Genomic DNA, 14,333 nt, shown 5'->3' with positions numbered 1-14,333 from the left:
GAGATAAATGTGTTTATATTCCCTGTCTGCTAGGTTTACCCAGGATGGTTGTGATCAGAGACTACAGTGGCATCCCCTATCCCCAGTGCGGGCCCCCACTAAGCATTCATGCAGGGGATGTCATTGAACTGATGTTTGCCGACCTGCACAGCTCCTGGTGGCAGGTGCGTGTCACTCAGCTCATCCTCGTTTTATCTCAGCATCTGTGACTCCATGAAAAAATAACATGTTATGGCTCGCTGGGTTGCCTCGGTGCACGCAATGTCTTTGCAGTGTAATGGGTTTGAATCCACGCTGTGTGTCATCTCATCTAATACTGCATGTCCTACTATGTGAAAAAGCAAAAAAAAAAAAAAAATTCACAAAATATTAATGGGATGACATCGGTAATTTACCTCCCTTTGGCAATAAGGAATATCAGACAAAGATCTATATGAGCTCTACTGAACTCCAGTTACATTACAAATTGGGGTATCTGCCTTTTTTCACTCATCAGATCGAATCACAGCCCATATCAGATGATCTAACCAATTAGTGGCTTCACTTGATTAATTGAGCGCCACAGTGAGACAATAAAACAGCAGACTCTCCAGCCTCTGGAGGATGTTTTAATGGTGGTGCACAACCTCATGTACAGGCACATTTAGCAACCACCTCACGAGGTCCGCCAATGGTTGGGAGTGTTTGACCTTATCTATTTTTGAAAGGATGGCGATTTATCTGGGGTCTTCCAGCAGCCTCCCTAGCTGTTTCTCACTATGCTTTACGGCAGCATTAAAGCCTCATCCTCCTTCTGGTGCTGCTCCAATCAGACTGTAGTCTTTGCCAACGGCACAGCTGGGAGTAGGCAGTTAGCCCGATTTCCTATGCTCCATGTTTCTCTCTGTTGTGACAGAGCACAAGGTGGAGGGTGAGGACATGAATGCCAGGAGACTTCTTGTAAGCCGGTAGAATGGCTAGCAGAATGTCATGCCACAGACCTGATGGTGCTGTTCTGTTTGCTGCCATGGTTACCATGCATGTTGAGGGGGGATAATCATAGGATTTAAATGATAATACGCATTTGTGTATTCCTGTCCCTTGCATAATGATACTGTAATAAGACTACCTGAAACAGCTCTATAGAGGCTTTGACCACTAGTGGTGCTGTAGAGCAATTTTCTGATTGGCAGGCTACCACACTATTAATATTATGTTTTGTCAGAGCAAATATTAAGGCAGAGAGTAGTGACTACAGATTCAAGTTTTCAGGCAAATCATTGGTATAGAACCCACATAATACCTAAAAAAGATAATGCCCTCTGCCGTTGAATAATGTTCAAGGAATATGGAGAAATTCAGTATCTACAAATAAAATGTATATATTTTTTAGCTTTCTTGTCCATTTTAACTAGTTTGTTTAAGAAAATAAACATTATTTTTGACCATTTGCTGTTTGTACAGTAGTTCATAGAAATTAAACATATGCTTGTTTGCTATATCTCTCTCTCCCTCTGTCTACAATTACTATTGATATTGATATCAATGCAAAAACCAGTCTATAATAAATTTTACACACTTAAATATGTGTTGTAAAGTTAGCTTAACCACAGTAAACCATGAACTTCACTAGAGTCAAAAGGTTAAGATGGTAGTAACTAATAATCTTAAGCTAGCTATCTTTTAGCAGACTAGTTTAGCTGTCTTTTTCTCTCATGATTGGCCATAGCTACTGCCCCATGAAGTTATGTGGAACAAACTCAATACTAAAATTTTGATTGAGTTATTTACTGGTAATTGCCTAAGAAAAGTAAGTGACCAAATTATTTTTAGCTCTAGCTGGTAGCCATGGCTATTTCACTCAGTAGTACTTTTTTTGGGAGCTATGTAGTTGACCAAATCCTTTCTGTCTTATTGCATTTTGGCTTTGACATTTAGCTATGTTTTGTAGTTACTGCACATTTTATACTCTATTTTTGTTTTTATTTCAGAAATGATTCATTTCTGTATCATAATAGTTTTTTATATGGTAGCCCACTGTGTTTGCTTGTGTGTGGCAGTGTAGTTATACTCACATCACAGGTGCAAGGGTATTAAACAACAGTGTTAATGAAAAATTACCACCTGCACTTTTCCTCTCAACACCAGGGATTTAATCAGACATTGTATCAATCACAATCGAAACACTGTCTCTTCAGTTGGATGCAACCAGTTTGAATTAGTGTCAAAATGTTGTCTGTTTGTCTGATTCAGATTTCTGTAAAATTTTGCAGAAGGCAATAATGCATATTAATAGTTTCTGACAGCAAAGAGTTGTAAAATGTAGGATGTGATAATAAAAGAGAGGAAGATTAAGAAACTGGCAATAACCCGCAATCTGATATATACAATACAAGTTTCAAAGCGTTCTCAACAAGTTTGTTCTGTTTGGTCTTATGGTCACGCACAATGCGTTTTGGTGAGAAACACTGAATCTAAACAAAACCGTGTTTGTTTACAATGAAAGCTCCACAGGGTACCTTTAATCTTCAGCGTCCCCAGTGGCGCCAGAGGATGGAATTACAGAACATTGAGAATTCATATCCCCTGTTACCCAGAAGGCAATTATCCCCCATCCCACTGGCAGAACAATACAATCAGTCACTGTAATTTCATTTGATCCTTTGGCTGCTGCCTGTTTATGCCAACAGAGTAATAAGTTTAATCTTTATCATACACTTATCGAAGGCATAACAAATAGAGAGGGGCTCTCAAAAACCCTTTGATGAAATGTTATTACACAGAATGAATCATAGAGATGGGTAAAGATTCGCTTTCCAATCTAGTTACTGGCAGGGCTTGCACGGTCCCAAAAAGCATTTCTTACTCTAATAAAGAGGAGTGAGGAGGAAAGCATAAACAGGGCAGGAAGCTGAATGAAGAGCTTTGCATGCCCTCAACACTCACTGTCTTCTCAGATTGACTCAGTGGACTTCAAATTGACCTCAAGCTCAGAACTGGATACTTAAATTATCTTGCGCTTAATGTTGATGTATATGTTTATTACTGTCTACAAGATAATGTCCACGACAGAGAATTCAGGTTATAAAATAAATTGAACTGTCCATGTAGGAGCAAGTCTATACAGAAATTAATTAATTTATTTTACTAAATTGGTTTATTTAGCTGGAGAAAAAAGGTCTTTATACACTATGTTTGTTGAAAGAATTAATGATTTCATATAAAGCTTGTGTTTGCTTGAGGCGGGTTAGCTAAAATGCAATTGTTAGGCCTTAGCGCGAACCAGAGAGCTCATGCTGTTTGGGTATTCAAAGACCAGAATAAGATCCATTATTTAGTGTTAAACGAGGCTCTTGTTTTGATGCAGCACAAATCTAACTGCCGGCAGAGTTTGAACCATAATTAACTTGGGCTGCAAATTAGATGCACTGCTTGTTGTGTGCTAATTGCTGAGGATTTATTGAAGCGAGTGTGGGAGGGGAAAGGAAGGAAAAAGAGAGAGGGAGAGAGCGAGAGGTGTAGTTGCTCTCAGACAAATATAATGCGATTAACAGCCAGTTGCCATTGCAGGGCAAAATTCTGGCGACAAGCAAGACTGGCTTCTTTCCAAGTGATGCTGTGAGGCCTTGCCCATGTGTAAGTGTGCATATTTTTTGTAATCAATAAGACACATTGAGTGTGATTACAATGCATTCAGTGGATAATGGCTACTATTGATGTCTTAGTAAAGGAACATAGTGCTTTTCAATTGCAGTTTTTTCGCTGTAGAAGACTGATTTTAGCTATTAGATGTGGCTTGAATATCACATTACCACAAATGACCTCCACCCCCCATATCGACTCCATTAAAACACAAAATAACCACAGTTCTTTTTCACGCTAGGTTCCAAAACCTGTCGATTACTCAGCCCAGCTCTGGTAAGCGATGAAAACAAATGACTGTAGATAGCTAACAATAACCACAAGTCATTCTTACTCTATTTTATTGATTGTATTGACTGTTCTCATCCTCATGTTCAGAATGATTGATTGTGGTCTAAGTGCAGTAGTTGTTCATGGGTGTTTCAGGTTTGCAGGGCCTATGGAGAGATACCAGGCTGAGGTGGAACTCCTGGACCGAGGAAACAGCACCTATCTGGTTCGACACAGAAGTAAAGAATGTACTGAGTACGCTATCAGTATAAAGTAAGTGACATAACATCTTGTTTTCAGCTTATTTCCATACTAAATCTCCTACAATTTTCACTTGTTTACCAAGAATAGTGCAATAAACAAACACATGCAGTCAGTAGTAGTCCTGTGGACAAAAAACACCTTATTGTGAGGGGCGAGTGGCAAGAATCATTCAAGCAAACAAAATGCCCACATGCAAATAACAGCTCAGTGCAAGAATGGTGCAGAATCTGGAAACAAACAGCTTATCAAATGTTGAAGTGGATGGGCCACAGCAGAAGGAGATCATGCTGTGTTCCACTCATGTCAGCGAAGAACAAGAAGTGACTGTATAATCATCAACGCTCTGTAACTGAAGAATGGAAAAAAGTTTGCTTGGTCTGATGAATCACAGTTGATACCGGTAATGCAGATGATATGAGACAGAATTTAGTTGAAAGTGCTAGTTTGACCAAGTTACAAAAAACCCTAATTTTTCATTTTCCCCCAGTGGTGTCAAGCCATGTTTTTAAGTCTTAGAGATTTCCACATCCACAACAGTTCTTTAAGTCTCTAACAGCTGCTACACTGATGAGCAGAGAACACATTATTCCCAGTCCTGCTAGCTTTTAAATGCATTAATACTGGCTGCCGAGGTAGCTAATTTTACATGAGACAATCCTGTTAAAGAAAATTACCATTATGCCAGCTGTCAGTCAACTGCACAAATAGAAAAATTACCAGACCCAGTGTTACATTTCTTTCAGTAAACATCACAGAGATTTATGGATATCTGCAACATTAAGTGTTGTGGTGAGGGAGAAAACTATAAAAGAAGGGACCAGTGTTTGTGGTTGAACTTGGAGTCCAAATAGTTCACAAAGTTTTGCAATGATCATGATCAAGTTAACCATAGGATAACATAGGAAGGAAAAAACTGAGGTGGGTCTTTGCTTAAAAACTGTTTTTCCCCCCTAAATTACTTGCAATGAACAAAGGTGCTCTTTGACCATGACGATTGCAAACAAGAGGAAAAGAACATCAACCAACTAATTTCAAAGAAAGCCCTCAACAGTTTATTGAGGCAAAGCAAGGCATGACCCAAATGAGTGACAGGTGTGTGTGTAGAAGCTGAGAGGAGGGCAGGGGGGCGCTATAGAAATCACACTGGAGATCTTTGAGGAGACACTGTGTAAACCTATCCAAAACAGACTGATGTGTCTTCATAATAAAATGTATATTGAGCAAATCGTAACTGTTCAGCAAAAGCTGTTAGAGAAATTCAACATTACCCATATGGATCACCTAATATCAGTATGAACAAATGATGGACACATCAGTAGCCGCTCGTTATGTTTATCAAATAGTACCCCCAGCAGTGCACTGTAAGGGGAATTATGCTCCAGGGTGTTAACATTATACCTCAGCTGTTTCTGAGGTTTAGCTGAGGTTGTATGTGAATACATGCAATTATTTTGAGACATGTAAACAACTGAAAAGGGACAGTGCAAACTTTACATTTGTCTATTTCACTTGTTTTACTGCTGTATGAGAGACAAGTCAGAGGGTCATAGTGATAAGTTTGAGTTTCGGAGTTTTGGATAATTTCCAGACCTCACTGTGAGGAGGTTTCATTGGATGTACTTAGCATAGAAGAAATATCTCTTTGACATTTTTAATTCTCTGTGCACCAAACACTGGTGCTCAAATAATTATACTGATGTACAAGTATAATGTTAACCTGGGCAAAGAGAACCAAAACATCCTGCATGGCTAAACACTAGAGGTAAGTAAGAAATAAATATGTTCTGAGTGAAGGTGCTTTTAACCTTCCATCCTGTGTCAATGGCACTATCTTTCTTTCTTTGTACCTTACATCATACCTAAACACTGTTGCAGTTAATTTTAATTTCCTCTGATGGTTAACTCAGTCCATACATCTCAACTGAATGCAACATGGGGAAGAGGTCTACTTCAGTGATATATTTTTAATATATTTACCATCTGTCTATTGTCTTAGTCCTCCACTCAGACATATGTTCAGGGAGTGCCTGATTGCTTTTGTCGTGGTATTTGCTGCTCTTTGGCTCAGTCTTAGAAATGTGTTTCAAAAGAAGGCGAGCAATACACTTGAATTGTAGATGAAACATTCATTCCTTTAGGCCTCAATAAATGCCTGCGTTATCTTCAAGTTGAGCTCCTTGGTAACCTTCTTTTGAAATACAACACTGTCCATTTAACTTGCGAATATCTTTCAGGCTACATCAAAGCATGTTCACTCTTTTTTTTTTTTTTAAAAAAAGAAGGGACTATTGAGTCTTCCTGACCTGGCATGATGGTTCCAAGAGATTATAATGATTAATGGTGCACTCTGAAATAGTGTTTGGACATTAGGACTATTTAGCCAGTGACACACCATTCCAGCCCATTTGGTTTGGTGGACTCATACCGTCGCTCATTCAAAGCTTTGATGTACAGGGCCAGTTTCTGAACACTCCAATCCTAATTGCCTGTCTCACTGCTTAAGATCATTATCAGGATGGCTGTTTGAGATAATGGAGCTTTATACAGAGAGCTCCTGCTAATCAACTGGAAATGTCTAATGTCAAACGCTACAAGTGGCCAGTTTGTGTGTGTGTGTGTTGAATGATGTTTATGTATTTGTGTGTATATGTGCAGCCTTGGGAGCCTATAGGAGGAAAGAAAGACTTGAGCCTTCACCAAACAGGGTTCATCTGTCTCCATGTGTTATGCACCATATAACTCAACACAAATCAATAATGTATTACTCCCCATATATTCATAATGTATCAGTGAATTTGCAACATGACCATATTCTTTTCATCCGTTATATACTGCATTGGGAGATTTACAATGCGGATCCATCTCTGGTGTAACCTGCACATCACCATATGGGAGACATGCAATATACGGTCCTGTGCTTGCAATTGCCTTGACAGCACACCCCACTTGTGTGTACAGTATAAATGTACTGAAGAGTGTATATGTATTTTCAAGATTGACCTGCACCACTTTTCAACACAGTACTTAGGAGGAGGTGATTCTCTCATGTCATATGAGTATTTAATCACTTAATTATTTAATCAGGCCCATAGCATAAACTCTCAAATGTACTGTGCTTTTAATGTAAGTTGTGATACATTTTCTGTCTTGGGATAAGTCAGCACACTCAGTGGTGTCCTCCAGGATAAGTTGCTTGGGGAAAAAATGACATAAAATTAGCACACAAAGGTAACAAATCCCTAGAATCAACTACAATAATTCTCTGAAAAATGTTCCAAAACATGCATTCATTAAAAAAAAAAACAAGCTTGGTGTGTTTCCTTGTCCAAATCTTATGTAGACTAATAATATAGACTCACTGGTTAGACTCACTGGTTACTTAGGTGTCTCCATCCAGTTTACATCAGGGTAGGCCAAGTAACAGAAACACTTCTCTGTACAGTTGAGTCAGTGCCTTTCTAAAACAGTTTAAACACAAACTGAACTTTGTAACCCTCTAGCAGAACTGTTGTATTAGACTGCATTAGTTTCAGTTCAGTGTACCTTATAAGCTGGCAACTGAGTGTAGTGTGGGAGTGGGTCTGTCTTACAGGGCTGTAGTAAATGGTGATTCACCCCCGATGCTAATCTCTCTAATTTGTTGCTTTTCTTGTTAAATACAGGATGCTTATAGTTCTTAATGCATCTAGCAATATTTCAAATGAAACAGTTTAAGAAGGAAAAGCACTGTTTGATATAAGTGACCAGTAATCATTACCTGTGATGTAAAGTCACAAGTATCGTGGCTATTGATGCTTGACAAGCCAGAAATGACTGGTATACAGTATAAACTGAGCTCACAGGGCTAACTGCAGAAACCTTTGAAGGTTTTATTATTATCTGATGTGAGTGAATTGGGTCTGATTTCTGCAGCAGGAAAAAAAGCCAAGTTCTTGTTCTTGTTAAACAAAGTTGCTTGGCTCAGCATGGCAACCGACAGTCAGTGCAGACAGACCTTCGTGACGGTTCACCATAGAGACCAGATTGATGTGGAACCATGTATAGTTGATTAGCAGCCCATGTCTTATTCATCCTCCACAGGTTCAACGATAAAATCAAGCACATTAAGATTCTGACCAAGGATGGCTGCTTTTACATCGCTGAGAGCCGGCTGTTCAAGACTGTGCTGGTAAAGGCTTTAACTTTGTATGGATTTTTGTGCCCTATAAACTGCAGTAGCATTAATGAGCATAATCATTTTGACATTACGCTACTTACAGAGCTCTCTTGAGATTAACTGCAGCATGCAAGTGAAAATTTAACTTTTGTTTTGTACAGTGATAAAAACATGGTTTATTTTTACATGTGTGTATACACACAAAGCCACAAAGGCGTGTTAGAAGCAACTGCCTGTGGTATTGTATGGCAGCAGCTAATAGTACTCGAAATGGGCAGATAGAAAGATATATTGTGGTTAGTTGCACGGCTCAAAAATACTTCCTCAGTACTGGCTGTTCTTGTATTAGCAAGATCAAACAAGCAGCATCTCCCTTACCAGCTTCCCACATGTCTTTGCTTTCACTTCTATACATTTGTACACAATACCATCTAGATTTACCCTGGCTTACCAGTGTTAAGAGTATGTCTTGTGCTACTGTGCTTGTCTTACACAGGACTTAGTGGAGTACTACAAGCAGCACTCTCTGAAGGAGGGTTTCAGCAGCCTTGACACCACTCTGCAGGTCCCCTATAGGGAACTGTCCAATGGAAACATACCCAGGGCCATTACCAAGGCTGGCAGTGGTGAGTCCTCACAAACATGCAGGTTACCTCCCTGAGATTGTCTGACAGGTGAAAATGCTACCAGTTCAGATCAGATCTTGATCCGGTTATAGTTGAAAGCAACTCTGAGTATTTGTTTTGACCTGTTTGGAGGACCAGAGGCGTAGGTTTCTGCTGCAGCAGCCCACTTCAGATAAAATTAAAGCTGCGAGCAGCGTTGAACGGGCCCTCGCACCCGGCGCCCGTCGGGGGAGCGGCGACCGCGGGACCCCGGCAACCGCGGGGTCAACGCAGGTCGCAGGGCACACGCTGGCGTAACAGTTCACACTTCCCAGATGTAAAAATTTTAAATAAAAGCTTTTGTGCTAATTATTTTCTGTGATAATATTTTTCAGAGCTCATCATCTGTGACAGCTCTTGGCTCTCCTGACTGTAACCTCTCTGTGGCAGCTTCTCACAGACTCAATCAACTCCTCTTCCCCTCCCCCCTCAAACACAAACACAAACACACCCACACACACACACAAACACACAGAGAAATACCCCCTCCCAAAAGGAGATAAAACTCAGTTTTAACTTGAGTTTACAAGCTTTGAGCTTTGAGCAAAAGCATTTTTTTAAGTTCTGTTATTGGGTGCATATATAAATCATTTATGCTTAAACAAGGCTTATAATGAAGTTATTTGAACAGTGAATATCTCATCTGCCTAAAGTCAGGGCGAAGCCACTAACCAGCTGTAGGGATGGGTATCATTAGGATTTTATCTTTATCCATACAGACCCCTATCAGTCCAGCTCAGACTGTTACTGGTTTAAGAGAGTGAAGTTTATAGCAATTTGCAAAATTTTGAGATTAGTGACAAACTAACCAGTTAGACTATATACAGACAAGCTTTCATTTTAGCTGTTAGTAACGGTTTGCCATGAGCTTAATCAGCGTGCTGTGCTTCATGTTAAACATGTCATGAGACTGTGGACAACGCTGAAAATATTACTTTACTAACTACTTGCCAAACAGGTGCTTTGACAAAGAAAAGGTAAAGGCCAGCAGCTTTTACTTTTCAATGCACTTGTCGTCAACTTGAGTGGCTTATATTCAGCTGGTTAACCTCGACGCCGGTGGACCTAGTGCACTTTTCCTGTCGCCGTACACTGAGTAACACGAAAAAATCAGCTGACCCTTTGTGAAATTTCCTAACTGATCAAAACCAAACTGTAAAGACAGCATCAATCCACGCTCAGCTTTGTTCAAGGGGAGACATATGGGAGAAGATGAGTAGAGAGATAGAAAGAAACAGAAAGGGTGATGGAGAAAGATTACATCAATTCAAAATAACCTAGAATTCCTTAAAATTAATTTGAAGCCAGTTTAATTTTTTGAGCCAGCTTTGACATCTACAGATATGAGTTTCTGAAGAGGGGCCTGCTGAGGTTAGATGTGCTGAATAATATCCATTTTCATATCAGAAAAAACACTGCATTAAACATTGTCTTAGCTCACTGAGCTGAGGTCAACAGGTAATATAACCAACCTGTGAGGTGGCTCACCCCCGTAAGATAAACACATAAATGATCCCTGATAGAACCGATAATTAAAGCCACATCAGTGACAGGGAATGCTATTAAAACTAAACTATAAACTGGTGACATTAACTGCAAAAGAAGATTTTTATTGATACATTTCAGGTAGAATTTAGTTTTCAATAAGGGAAACAGTGTAAGAAACCTGAATTTGTTGCAACAAATTTAAAATAAAAGCTTTTATGCTAATTATTTTCTGTGATAATATTTTTCAGAGCTCATCATCTGTGACAGCTCATGGCTCTCTTGACTGTAACCTCTCTGTGGCAGCTTCTCACAGACTCAATCAACTCCTCTTCCCCTCCCCCCTCAAACACACACACACAGACACACACACACACAGAGACCCCCTTCCAAAAACCCATCAAAGAGTAATACAATGGCTCCATCTGTAGGATAAAGTAGAGAGTCGCAACAGGAAGTTACCCCAAAATCTGAGGTTTCAAACAGGAAGTTGGGTTTCCGAACTTTGACGGGCCAGAACCGGCACACGCTTCGACCCAAACTCACAATTTTCGGAGCCAGTCTTCCAAAAATTGTCAAGGAGGGGCTGACAACATTTGAAGTGAATCTGGTCACCCGTCTAGAAACTGGACATCACACTATAAAATATGTCATTTCCTGCTATAAATAGGTGGCGCTACAACAATTGTATGAATATTGACATATGGATGTGTGCAGATAGGTACCATTAACAATCCTGTAAAGTTTGATGCAGTTTGGACAAAGTATGGCCGAAATATAGCAAAAATAAAGCAACTTCCTGTTTCGTGGCGAGTAATCGAACTTTGAGGGGCCATAACTTCCACGCCCTTCAACAAAAACTCAAAATCTGCCGCAATTTAACATCGTCTATGTCTTAAGAACATACTATTAAGTTTTGAAGTCAATGGGATAATGCGTCTAGGACTAGTTCGCGTTCAAGCGACCCCTGGAAATGGCCAAAAACACACAATTTTTTCACCTTCCGGTCAAAATAAAAATACTTTCTGTTGGGTTTAGAATATGGCTCCAAGAGACTTTTTGGTGCGTCATGGGATGTTACATATGTGTGCAGATTTTCAGATTTTTAGGCGCAACGGGCTTGAGGGGCTGTTCCGTTTAAAAATGTAGGTGGCGCTACCGAGGGCATTTTACCACGCCCATGCTCAAGACCCCTAAATTATTAAATTTTTCGCCGTGCCTGACGCGTCTGCAAATTTTGGTAAGTTTTCACACATGTTAAGGCCCTCAAAAAGCCGATCTAAGAGGCGGAAAAAGAAGAAAAAAAATAATAATAATAATAATTAAAGCTGCGAGCAGCGTTGAACGGGCCCTCGCACCCGGCGCCCGTCGGGGGAGCGGCGACCGCGGGACCCCGGCAACCGCGGGGTCAACGCAGGTCGCAGGGCACACGCTGGCGTAACAGTCCACACTTCCCAGATGTAAAAATTTAAAATAAAAGCTTTTATGCTAATTATTTTCTGTGATAATATTATTCAGAGCTCATCATCTGTGACAGATCATGGCTCTATTGACTGTAACCTCCCTGTGGCAGCTTCTCACAGACACAATCAACTCCTCTTCCCCTCCCCCCTCAGACACACACAGACACACACACACAGAGACCCCCTTCCAAAAACCCATCAAAGAGTAATACAATGGCTCCATCTGTAGGATAAAGTAGAGAGTCGCAACAGGAAGTTACCCCAAAATCTGAGGTTTCAAACAGGAAGTTGGGTTTCCGAACTTTGACGGGCCAGAACCGGCACACGCTTCGACCCAAACTCACAATTTTCGGAGCCAGTCTTCCAAAAATCCTTAAGTCTGTCCTGACAACATTTGAAGTGAATCTGGTCACCCGTCTAGAAACTGGACATCACACCATAAAATATGTCATTTCCTGCTATAAATAGGTGGTGCTACAACAATTGTATGAATATTGACATATGGATGTGTGCAGATAGGTACCATTAACAATCCTGTAAAGTTTGATGCAGTTTGGACAAAGTATGGCCGAAATATAGCAAATTTAAAGCAACTTCCTGTTTTGTGGCGAGTGATCGAACTTTCAGGGGCCATAACTTCCACGCCCTTCAATGAAAAGTCCGAAACTTTTGCAATTTAACTTCGTCTATGTCTTAAGAACAAATTATCAAATTTTGAAGTCAATCGGATAATGCGTCTAGGACTAGTTCGCGTTCAAGCGACCCCTGGAAATGGCCAAAAACACACAATTTTTTCACCTTCCGGTCAAAATAAAAATACTTTCTGTTGGGTTTAGAATATGGCTCCAAGAGACTTTTTGGTGCGTTATGGGATGTTACATATGTGTGCAGATTTTCAGATTTTTAGGCGCAACGGGCTTGAGGGGCTGTTCCGTTAAAAATGTAGGTGGCGCTACCGAGGCCATTTTGCCACACCCATGCTCAAGACCCCTAAATTCTTAAATTTTTCGCCGTGCCTGACGCGTCTGCAAATTTTCAGGAGTTTTGACGCATTTTAAGGCCCTCAAAAAGGCGATCAAAGAGGCGGAAAAAGAAGAAAAAAAATAATAATAATAATAATTAAAGCTGCGAGCAGCGTTGAACGGGCCCTCGCACCCGGCGCCCGTCGGGGGAGCGGCGACCGCGGGACCCCGGCAACCGCGGGGTCAACGCAGGTCGCAGGGCACACGCTGGCGTAACAGTTCACACTTCCGAGATGTAAAAATTTAAAATAAAAGCTTTTATGCTAATTATTTTCTGTGATAATATTTTTCAGAGCTCATCATCTGTGACAGCTCATGGCTCTCCTGACTGTAACCTCTCTGTGGCAGCTTCTCACAGACTCAATCAACTCCTCTTCCCCTCCCCCCTCAAACACAAACACAAACACACACACACACACAGATACCCCCTCCCAAAAGGAGATAAAACTCAGTTTTAACTTGAGTTTACAAGCTTTGAGCTTTGAGCAAAAGCATTTTTTTGCAAGTTCTGTTATTGGGTGCATATATAAATCATTTATGCTTAAACAAGGGTTATAATGAAGTTATTTGAACAGTGAATATCTCATCTGCCTAAAGTCAGGGCGAAGCCACTAACCAGCTGTAGGGATGGGTATCATTAGGATTTTATCTTTATCCATACAGACCCCTATCAGTCCAGCTCAGACTGTTACTGGTTTAAGAGAGTGAAGTTTATAGCAATTTGCCAAATTTGGAGATTAGTGACAAACTAACCAGTTAGACTACATACAGACAAGCTTTCATTTTAGCTGTTAGTAACAGTTTGCCATGAGCTTAACCAGCGTGCTGTGCTTCGTGTTAAACATGTCATGAGACTGTGGACAACGCTGAAAATATTACTTTACTAACTACTGGCCGAACAGGCGCTTTTACAAAGAAAAGGTAAAGGCCAGCAGCTTTTACTTTTCAATGCACTTGTCGTCAACTTGAGTGGCTTATATTCAGCTGGTTCACCTCGACGCCGGTGGACCTAGTGCACTTTTCCTGTCGCCGTACACTGAGTAACACGAAAAAAATCAGCTGACCCCGTGTGAAATTTCCTAACTGATCAAAACCAAACTGTAAAGACAGCATCAATCCACGCTCAGCTTTGGTCAAGGGGAGACATATGGTAAGATTACATGAATTCATGTAATCTTCTTTGAGGCTACAATTTCAGACTTAACTAAGTCATTCACTAGTGTCTTGGCAGCGTTTATGGGTTCTTTAGACAGGTCTCTCACTGGTTTTCTTTCCAGGGTCATTGAAATCTTTGGCTTCCTACCTCTGCCAGGCTTGTTCTGCACAGTGTGGCTCTCCTTGAATTTCTCGGTGACGTTTCTCATTTGAGTTCTTGACGCTTGGAAAT

The 14,333-nt window shown here is 40.5% G+C and overlaps 1 protein-coding gene across 3 annotated transcripts in view; it reads left to right on the top strand.

The window, feature by feature from the left end:
* LOC108884208 (guanine nucleotide exchange factor VAV3) overlaps window positions 1–14,333 on the top strand; it is a 54,259-nt gene that overhangs the window by 28,697 nt on the left and 11,229 nt on the right. For 2 of the 3 annotated variants that reach the window (XM_018677949.2, XM_018677948.2), the window contains exons 20-25: window positions 34–164; window positions 3,550–3,615; window positions 3,863–3,897; window positions 4,048–4,164; window positions 8,236–8,323; window positions 8,808–8,937. In XM_018677949.2, the coding sequence (XP_018533465.1) occupies window positions 34–164; window positions 3,550–3,615; window positions 3,863–3,897; window positions 4,048–4,164; window positions 8,236–8,323; window positions 8,808–8,937 (567 nt within the window). Of the gene's footprint in view, window positions 1–33; window positions 165–3,549; window positions 3,616–3,862; window positions 3,898–4,028; window positions 4,165–8,235; window positions 8,324–8,807; window positions 8,938–14,333 lie in introns of those variants that run through there. The other variant, XR_007813014.1, reaches the window with a different exon arrangement.

Source organism: Lates calcarifer, linkage group LG4 (assembly GCF_001640805.2).
Source record: "Lates calcarifer isolate ASB-BC8 linkage group LG4, TLL_Latcal_v3, whole genome shotgun sequence".
Taxonomy (NCBI): domain Eukaryota; kingdom Metazoa; phylum Chordata; class Actinopteri; family Centropomidae; genus Lates; species Lates calcarifer.
This window is presented reverse-complemented; position numbering and strand designations above follow the sequence as displayed.